Here is a 10,401-nt window from a genome sequence, read left to right as displayed (position 1 = left end):
AGTTTTTTTAGCTGCAGTAGCCCCAACCAAAAGGAACTTCAAAAATTCCTCCAAGAACTCATTACTAGCGGAAGTGTCGTTGGGATCTCGGGCCAGGACCTTGCTGAAACAAAGCGCACAACGCGTTCCACGGTGGTGGTTCACTTTAGAATTTGAAAGAGAGGGGTCAGTGTCTTGGTAAACGCGACAGAGAATTGATGAACGGAAGGGGATTTCGAACGGACGGCTGGGAGCTCCTTCAGCTTAAATTCCAAAACATTAGCATTATTGTCTTCATAGTAATTTATGCAAGAAATTCCAAAGTCGTGAAGAATTAAAACAAAAAGGCAAGTAGATGGAAATAAATGATTGAGAAGAAGTTGACAAAACTTTACCTTGGGTACGTTGAAGGAAAGAAGGAGGCTTCAGAGTCACATGAGAACAGATAAAGATGGCTTTTGCGAAATGAAACATGTATGTTAGGTGTTGAAATTAAAAAGAAAAAGAAAGAGGGGAAGATGATGAAGAAGACGGTGGTGGCAGAGAGAAACACTTAAAAGCGTGTTTTGAGGATACCAATTTTAGGGGGAAAAAATTAGGGTTTCAGCGGGAAATTTTGATATAAAGCGCTATTTTGAAAAGTGGAATATTTTTTGTGGAGTTTTTTAAAAACGCCGCTATTGATAATCTTTTGCGGCGTTTTTTCAAAAAATGCCACAAAAAAGTATTTCATTTTGAACAAAACGATGCCGTTTTGTTCTACTAAAATTTTTTTATTTTGTCTACTAAAAATTATTAGTTAAGTAATTTTATAAAACATTTATTATTACTATTTTTATAAATTGATTTTTATAAAATAAAACAAACTAAGTACTCTCAAAATAAATATTTTATATTTTAATAAGAAAACAAATGATAAAATGACTGTAATTAATTATTAAGTTAGAATTATCCAATGTTAGCAATCAATCTCTCACATATCAATTTCTATTAAAAATTGGGACGTTAGTCATGATTTTAAATTATTCTTTTCCGATCTAATCTCCATTTTATTAGAGATATTTTTTCTAACTAAAAATAATTACTATTATTTTGCTTTTACTTATTTATTTATCAATAAATAGTTACCTATCCATATCAATCATTGCTTTTATTTATTTATTTATCAATGTTTTTTAAATCTAATATTTAAATATATAAATTAAAAAACACCAATTAATCTAACCCCTAACCCCCAACCCTAAACCCTTAATCCCTAACTACTAACCCCTAGCCCCCAACCCCTAAACATTATTTAATATAAATTAAAACACACTAATTAATCTAAACCCTAAATCCTAACCTGACACCAAATCCATAAATCCTAAATTAATCCCCAACTCTTAATCTCTAACCCCTAACCCCTACCCCTAAATCACAACCCTTAAACTAGAATCCCTAATCCATAATCCCTAATTCCATAATCTATAAACCTTAAAATTGTAACTCATAAACCGGCCTTAAATATCCTAAATTAACCATATACCCTAAACCATATATATTAAACCCTAAACTATAATGATAATTAATTAAATATTTTAAAATTAATATTATCGTATCTTTTACAATTATATATGAAATTATTTAATATATAAATTAAAAATCAATCACCATGTACCCAAAAATTTTAAAATTATTTTAAATAATAGTATTTTAATTTTTCCATTTTAACAAATATTTTTCTATGTTTTTATTTCAAATTATTTCTACGTGTCATTATTTCAAAATTATCCATTTTTAACAAATATTCAATTAAAAATATATTGAATTTTAATTAATATAAATAAACAAATTAAATAGTAAATAGACAGATAAAATGTTTTTGCGGCGCTTTTTCAAAAAAAACCGCTAAAGGTCTGAGCATTAGCGGCTCTTTTCCATAAACGCCGCTAAAGCTCTGAGCATTAGCGGCGCTTTTCCAAAAATGCCGCTAAAGCTCTGAGCATTAGCGGCGATTTTCCAAAAACGCCGCTAAAGCTCTGAGCATTAGCGGCGATTTTTCAAAAACGCCGCTAAAGGTTTAAGCATTAGCGTCGGTTTTCAAAAACGTCGCTAAAGGTATGAGCATTAGCGGCACTTTTCCATAAACGCCGGTAAAGGTTTGAGCATTAGCGGCGCTTTTCCAAAAACGCCGCTAAAGCCTCTAAAGGTCATAAAACGATGACGTTGGGCTTAGGTTTTTTGCGGAGCTTTTCTCAAAAACGCCACTAATGCTCATTTTTAGCGGCGTTTTCCAAAAAGGGCCGCTAATGCTGGATCTTTAGCGGCGATTTTTGAAAAGCGCCGCTAATGCTTGATTTTTAGCGGCGTTTAAAATGCCGCTAAAAGCCTATTTTGGTGTAGTGTTAATAACCATTTAAAATTATCCATAGCATCTCCTCAACCTATAAACCTATAAATAGGAGAATAATACGCTTCAATGTATTTAAACTCACGTCCTCCTACATTACATTAGAAGCAATGCCCATACCAACTCAATCAACCTTAATAACCATAATTTAAAAATTAAGGGTCTAGAATTTTTTTTAAAACAACTCAAAGCATTTCTCCGGTTAAAAATATAGTAGAATAACAAAATATTTAAGGGATCTTAATTTTTTAATTTTGTTTTCAATTAAACTGATAGAAATATTTAGCCATAGTTTAAAGTAACTATTTTGGAGGTTTCAAACAAATACCATATAGAGACTCATGTTTATACAATTATACATTTAATTTTCTTTAAATACTTTTTAATTTCTAAAAGATTTTCATAAGTGAGTATTCATTGAAATGAATTGATTTTGTCAAAGAGAATCAATCATTGAAATTTATTGTATCCTTAAACTTTATTGATTCTAACTTTTGCATACAGTAAATAATTAGACAAGAATAAAATTTCAAGTAAAGTGACACGATACATAAAGTATGGAGGAAACAATGGTTATTATTGTGGGAGCAGGCCCTGCAGGTCTAGCCACCTCGGCTTGCCTGAACCGCCTTTCGATCCCCAACATTGTGTTGGAAAGAGAGGATTGCTATGCTTCTCTTTGGAAGAAAAGGTCATATGATCGCCTCAAACTTCACTTAGCAAAGCAATTTTGCCACCTTCCATACATGGATTCCCCCCCTAATGCACCAACTTATGTGTTTCAAATTTTCAACCTAAAAAATATTATACCTATATTGAAATTAATTTTCAATTTAGAGAATATAAAAAATATTATTTACATGCTTTATTAGATACTGGAGCTACAACCAGTAGTTGCAGAAAATATGCTATTCCTATAGAAAAATGGGAAGAAATTCAAACTTCAACAATTGATAAAAAATCAAAAGTTGAAATAATGATTAAAGTTACATTTCAATTTAGAAAATATAAAAAATATTCTCTAAATGCTTTGGTTGATACTGGAGCAACAATTTGTGCCCAGAAAAGGGTTCATATATTACTTAGACAATTACGTTTCACACTTCGGCATAACCCCAAGATATCTCCGATCCGTTGAGTCAGCTATTTATGATTTGGACGCTGAAAAATGGCAGATTGTTGTCAAGAACATGGCGACGACCGACAATGTGATCGAGACTGAGGTGTATACGTCGAGGTTTCTTGTAGTAGCCAGTGGCGAAAATAGCCAAGGTACAATCCCTGATATCGATGGTCTTGATAGCTATGGAGGGGAATGCATCCACTCTAACCAATATGAAAATGGGAGGAAATTTAGAGGCAAAGATGTTCTAGTTGTTGGTTGTGGAAACTCTGGCATGGAGATTGCTTACGATCTTTGGAATTCGGGTGCCAACACTTCCATTGTCGTTCTTAATCCGGTAAGAACAAAACCCGTATAAAATTAATGATGTCTATTCTTTTTTGTTTACAAAACTTTGCATTCAGTTCTCAGTCTTTACAATAAATTTCTCAGCCCTTATATTTAGATGTAAATTTCTTGCAGATGAACTGGATTTGAATGTAATTTATAGGTACATGTGCTAACCAAAGAGATGGTGAAAATGGCAATGATCATGTTACAATACCTCCCACGCAAAGCAGTGGATAAAATCACTGTGGCGATTAGCAAATTAGAATATGGGAAGCTTTCGAAATATGGTATTCAAAGACCAAAAAAGGGGCCATTCCATCTTAAGGAAACAAGTGGTCGGTCCCCAGTTAATGATGTTGGAACCATTAGTAAGATTAAGAGTGAAGAAATCAAGGTAAGTAAATAGTTGTAAAAAGTAGATAAATAATAATTTTGGTGATTTGTTTCTTTAGGTTTTACCTGGTATGAAATCCATCAGAGATAAAGACATTGTGTTTACAAATGGCATTTTTGCCACTGGCTATAAAAGCACAGTCAGAAATTGGCGTAAGGTATGATATTGAAACATTTCCCATATTATAGGTTTAATGAGATATTAAATGGTTAAATATTATTGCAGGGAAGCTATGAAAGTTTTGATGAGAAAGGAATGCCCAGAAAAAGCTTTCCGTATCACTGGAAAGGGAGAAATGGAATTTACAATGTTGGATTTTCAAGAAGAGGACTGCAAGGTATTTCCAGCGATGCACAAAATATAGCAAACGATATATACTCCAACACCACTGTTGCTTTGGGTTTTAATAATTAATCACTATTTTCCATATCAAAATAGATTTTGTATCTTAAGACATGAGTTATTGTTTTTATTGGGGCAGTTAATTTGCAGCACTTATAGAATGGGGTTTCGTATATTGATGATGATGACCTTTAACACAGTGTATGTATATATATATATATATAGATATATGTTTAAAAGAAATTGAAAAATGTATGTTATAAATAAGCATGCCACGATATGTAACTAAAATGGTATACAAACATGAAGGCGAAGTAAGACAATGTAATAATAAGCATAGTAATATATAGTAATCAAGATACTATCCTAACACATATAAGTAGGTAGGCGCAGCAAGGTGTAAACAATTAAAACTTGAACAAAATGGAAAACACCAAGTACTAAAGAAGAAATTTACCCAAACGTTTGTTGGATGAACTCAAATGAGTGTCGTGTGGTTCTATCTGTCCCCTGGGGTTTGATGTTGAACATAACTCTTACCATCAAGTGATGGGATCCTCAAGCCTTGGAAGCCCCAAAGCCTCTGTAATTTTTCCTTTCTTAAAAAAACTCCTTTTAACTTCCTTTCTCCCAACCGCACCCATCGAGTGAATTTTTGAAAAATGCCCCCGATTTTTTTTAACAATTTTCAGATTAAGGTTATTTCTTTCGAAAAATTACGGAACTAGACTAATTTCACGGAAGCGTTTTCTGCCCCCAATATTTTTTTTTTACTTTTTTGGTACATCCTCATATGATAATAAAACTTACAAAACAGGTTTTTATATAGACTTCAAGTCTCATTTTTCTTGTTCTCTTAAGCGACGTAGATAATACATTTGCAGTTTATTCCTAGACAATGTGATAGTGCTAACTCTTTTAACTAACAACAAAAGATTAAATGTTACACTTAATTTTTAAAAATTAAAGACAAAACTTAGTACAAGATTAAACTCTAACAAAATAAAACATTATAAACTCTTATACAAATATTATCGTAAAGTCCAACAAAAAAAAAAGACAAACTTACGCATATAGTAACACATAATATTTTATATATAGATATTATAGTGTAAAAATTAATAGAGATAATATAGTGACACATATTTTGTTTTTATTATTTAATATGTTAAATATAGATATTATTTTGTCAATAATTATAGATATTATTGTATTAACCCGATGTGTTTATTTTACATTTCTATATTTCTAAAATAAAAAGTATATTGGTCAATACATAATTTGATGATAAAAAATTTGTATTATTATTTAGTCTTCTTCAAACATGAAACAACACTACCACTCTTCCTATAAAAAATAAAATAAAACAATAATGTAAATTTAGTGTTAGACTAAATCAATCAAGAAAATTGCTTAAATAATTTTCACTACACCAAAACAGGCTTTTAGCGGTACTTTTAGTGGCGTTTGGACAAAAAACGCCGCTAAAAATCAAGCATTAGCGGCCCTTTACACAAAACGCCGCTAAAGATCAAGCATTAGCGGCGTTTTTTGGAAAAACGCCGCAAAAAAAACCTAAGCCCAACGGCAACGTTTTTTGACCTATCAGGTCTTTAGCGGCGTTTTTAAAAAAGCGCCGCTAATGCTCAGATCTTTAGCAGCGTTTTTAAAAAAGCGGCGCTAATGCTCAGATCTTTAGCGGCGTTTTTGAAAAAGCACCGCTAATGCTCAGATCTTTAGCGGCGTTTTTGAAAAAGCGCCGCTAATGCTCAGAGCTTTAGCGGCGTTTTTGAGAAAGCGCCGCAAAAATATTTTATCTGTTATTTACTATTTAATTTGTTTATTTATATTAATTAAAATTTAATTTATTTTAATTGAATATTTGTTAAATGGATAAATTTGAAATAATAACACATAGAAATAATTTGAAATAAAAAACATAGAAAAATATTTGTTAAAAATGGAAAATTAAAAACTATTATTTAAAATAATTTTAAAAATTTTTAGGTAGATGACTGATTGATTTTAATTGTAAAAATACGATAGTATTAATTTTAAAATATTTAATTAATTATCATTATAGTTTAGGGTTTAATATATATGGTTTAGGGTATATGGTTAATTTAGGATTTAAGGCCGGTTTAGGAGTTACAATTTTAACATTTATAGATTATGGAATTAGGGATTAGGGATTAGAGATTCTAGTTTAAGGGTTGTGATTTAGGCATTAGGGTTAGGGGTTAGAGATTAAGAGTTAGGGATTTAAGGTTTATGGATTCGATGTCAGGTTAGGCTTTAGGGTTTAGATTAATTAGTGTGTTTTAATTTTTTATGAAATAAGGTTTAGGGGTTAGAGGTTAGGGATTCGAGATTAGATTAATTAATGTTTTTGAATTTATATATTAGATAAGGTTTAGGGTTAGTAGTTAGGGTTAGGGGTTTAGGTTAGGGTTAAAAGTTAAGAGTTAGTGATTTAGGGTTTAGAAATTGGGTCGGGTTATGGTTTAAGGTTTAGATTAATTAATATTTTTAATTTATATATTAATTAAGTTATTATATAATTGTAAAAGAGGGTTAGAGGTTAGAGGTTAGGAATTAAGGGTTAGAGGTTAAAGGTTAATTGCTTGGATAATTCTAACTTAATAATTAATTATAGCCATTTAATAATTTTTTCTTATTAAAATCTATGATATTTATTTTGAGAGTACTTAGTTTTTTATAAAAATTAATTTTAAAAATAATAAATATTTTATATGACTTAACTAATAATATTTAATGATAAAATAAAAGATTCTTAGTAGAACAAAATATAGTCATTTTGTTCAAAATAAAATAAATTTTAACAGATAAAAAATAAACAATAGCGGCGTTTTTTATAAAATAAAAACGCCGCAAAAATCATTTTAGAATGGCGCCATTTTACCCCAAATTTCCCCCCCATGAAATCCCTAATCTTCCCATGGCCTTACCCGTTCCCTTTCTATTCACCAAGTCCTTTCTCCTATTACCCTTTCCCTCTCCCTTTCTCTCTTCCTCTTCACGACCCTATCAAAGAAACCCACTTTCCATCTCGGTACTGACATTTACGATGTTTTGAACTCCTTCTTCATCGTTTTCTCTACTTCCCCTTCTTCTTCTGCTCTCAATGGCTATCCCCGCCGCAAACGTTTAACAAAAAAACACCCTTTTGTTTATACCCAATGCCAGTGTTTTTAATGATGTGTTGCTTTTTCTCATAATAAAAAACAAATTGTTTTCATCATACTTTATATGGCTAATGGCTATTTTAATGTTTTTGAAGTGTGGATGTTCTTGAGAGTGGAATCTCAATTTTTGACACTGGACCTGGAATGGACAACAGTGATGAAAACTCTATTGTGAAGTGGTATGTTTATATGAAGTCCTTTTTCTCTTCTTTTATATTTATGTTTTTTTTTGTTACGACTTCTTGGTTTGGCACTTTGGGTTACTTTTCTTCTGTAGTAAGGTAAGACAGAAGTTAAGTTATGGTTGATGTATTCAACTGCTACACTTTTCAAGCGGCCTTTTAGATTTTCTCTCATCCATCCACACCGGTTTGTTCATGGTTCAAAGTTTCGAACTTAATTGGGATATATTTTGGAAGGAAATATGCACTATAGACTTTTACTGGTTGTGTTTCTTAATTATAGTTTTTCTTTTGAGTTTTGCTAATGAATTCAAGTTTATTCCACTTATTCTATTCAGGGGAAAGATGGGTGCCTCGCTAAACAGGTTATATAAACAACAGGCAATAGGGTGCAAGCCACCATTCTTAGTGGTACAAAATCTGTGAAACTCATGTATTTCTTTGGTTAGACGCATTAGTATCTCTGTCTGAGATTTGACATAATTGAAGCTTGCCTTTTATGTTTGCACACAAAGATTCTAATGTTAGTTAGAAGCTCTCACTTTGGCTTTCATAACAATGCATCCCTTTTTTGGCATGTTTGGATATGGAGGACCTATTGCATCTATGAATCTAGGGAGGTATGACCTATTTGACAAACCACATGTCATTTCCTCTGTTTTATGCTGATAGAATCATTTCCTAGAGACTTAATAGATTTTTGTAGTTATATATTTTCTTGTCTTCATATAGCTGTGTTGAAGTCTCTTCCAAGACAAAACAATCCAAGAAAGTTTACAAGTTACATCTTGCACGAGAGGCTTTACTTGGCAATTCTGGCTCTGAATGTAGTTGGAGTGTAAGATAGTCTTATTATTAATTTCCCTAAAGAATAAGTTTTATAGAAATTATTTTTGTTATGAAATTTTCTCGAAGTTTGTTGCATTATGTCATCAAAATCTTTTTACATTAGACGATGGAGGCATTAGGGATCCTCTTGATGAAGAAATCAAGGAGTCACCCATGGAAGCTTTACAAAGGTTTACTCTTCAGTATGTTCCTTTAATTTTCATATATTGTTGTTTTGAGGTTAGATCCTGCATTCTATTTGTGCATAAGAATCATTTTAGCTAGGTGAGTCTGTTTGCGTTTTATTTGTCTCAGTTCATGTATTTATAGTATGATTCTTCACGGTGGTGATATTAAATCAGAGTGAGAAACTTGGACATATCTAAGCTCCAATGTAAGTTGAAAGACATATACTTCCCATATATTCATGTGTGAGTTTATCCTTTGACTTCATGTATTGTGATTTAATTAAGATTTGCCAATGAAACGTGGCAACATGTTTCTCATTTAGTTGAGTTTCTTTTTTCTGAATTTTGGGTTCTGTTGAAACTAAAATGGGCATCATCCTTTCTCCTTTTGGCATTTTTTCCAATTACATTTAGACACGCCAAATTGGTGGTGTATGCACATATATTTATGTGCTTTTCATTATATTTTATGTTGGAATCTGTTCTAGCTTTCAACTAATAACGTAAGCATTTTGAATTTCGTTGTCATCTATTCTAACCTACTATTTAGTAGTAACATTTTCGTTTCAACTTTTAATCGTAATCCTAATTGCCTTCATTAACAAAATTACATTTTCGTTCTAATCGTTTTCAACTTTTGTTTATACCCAATCCTCAAATTACATTATCATTCAAATCATGAATGATAAATCGATATTCTGAAATAGGCTCCTTGTTGCCCCCTCCCTTTGAAAAAATGGCCCTCCGAGCAGTTGTGGGATCAGAAATTATGAGGACTTGGATTCTTGAAGACCTTTGACACTATCTTGTGCTAGATTATTATGATGGCGGTGTCAAGTTACTCTATGTAACTTATGATTTGTAGCTCAAATATTTTCTTTAATCAAGACAAAATGATGACAAACACGCAGACAAGGGGCTCGATTCATGAAGGAAGCCGGTTTTTATTTGTTCAAACAGTTGAAACAAAATTCAAAGATCACTTACTCCTAATAACTATTAGAGCTTTGATGAAGGTAGCTCTTCCCCGTCAAAGGCCCTCCTATTACTTTCATCATTAAAGCTAAAAATAGATAGACCAAATGTGTCACTTCTCTACTCTCTGTACAAGCATGTATACCTCTCAAGTCCTTGCTCCTCGCCACTCAACCCCACTCAGATAGCCCATGTAATAATCTACATAGCATAAGCTAAGATGCCTTTGTATATATAAATATATATTAGTAATTTGATTCAAGAATGTGTCACCTAAAGACAAGGCATAGTTGAAGCATCAATAGAAATCTATAAATTAAAAAAGAAAAAAAGTCATAAAACTCCCTTGGAATCAGCTTTTGTCAACTAAACACACTAACAAAATAAATAAAAAAAACAAGTTCTGAAACATAAGATTGGTTGGAGAAATGAGAGATCTTTCTTCTCTAATTAATAAATTGAGAG

At 31.7% G+C, this 10,401-nt stretch overlaps 1 protein-coding gene across 1 annotated transcript; it reads left to right on the top strand.

The window, feature by feature from the left end:
- Nucleotides 1-2,925: 2,925 nt before the first annotated feature.
- On the top strand, nt 2,926-9,140 carry LOC105773000 (probable indole-3-pyruvate monooxygenase YUCCA10). The gene is made up of 12 exons (XM_052622395.1): nt 2,926-3,144; nt 3,415-3,828; nt 3,982-4,215; nt 4,274-4,372; nt 4,441-4,605; nt 4,697-4,758; nt 7,859-7,942; nt 8,284-8,356; nt 8,474-8,565; nt 8,678-8,772; nt 8,898-8,976; nt 9,104-9,140. Exons 1-12 carry the CDS (start codon nt 2,926-2,928, stop codon nt 9,138-9,140), a joined length of 1,653 nt encoding a protein of 550 aa, XP_052478355.1.
- Nucleotides 9,141-10,401: the final 1,261 nt, after the last annotated feature.

This window comes from Gossypium raimondii, chromosome 10 (assembly GCF_025698545.1).
Source record: "Gossypium raimondii isolate GPD5lz chromosome 10, ASM2569854v1, whole genome shotgun sequence".
Lineage (NCBI taxonomy): Eukaryota > Viridiplantae > Streptophyta > Magnoliopsida > Malvales > Malvaceae > Gossypium > Gossypium raimondii.
Note: the sequence above shows the minus strand (reverse complement) of the source record. Positions and strands in the feature narration are given on the sequence as shown.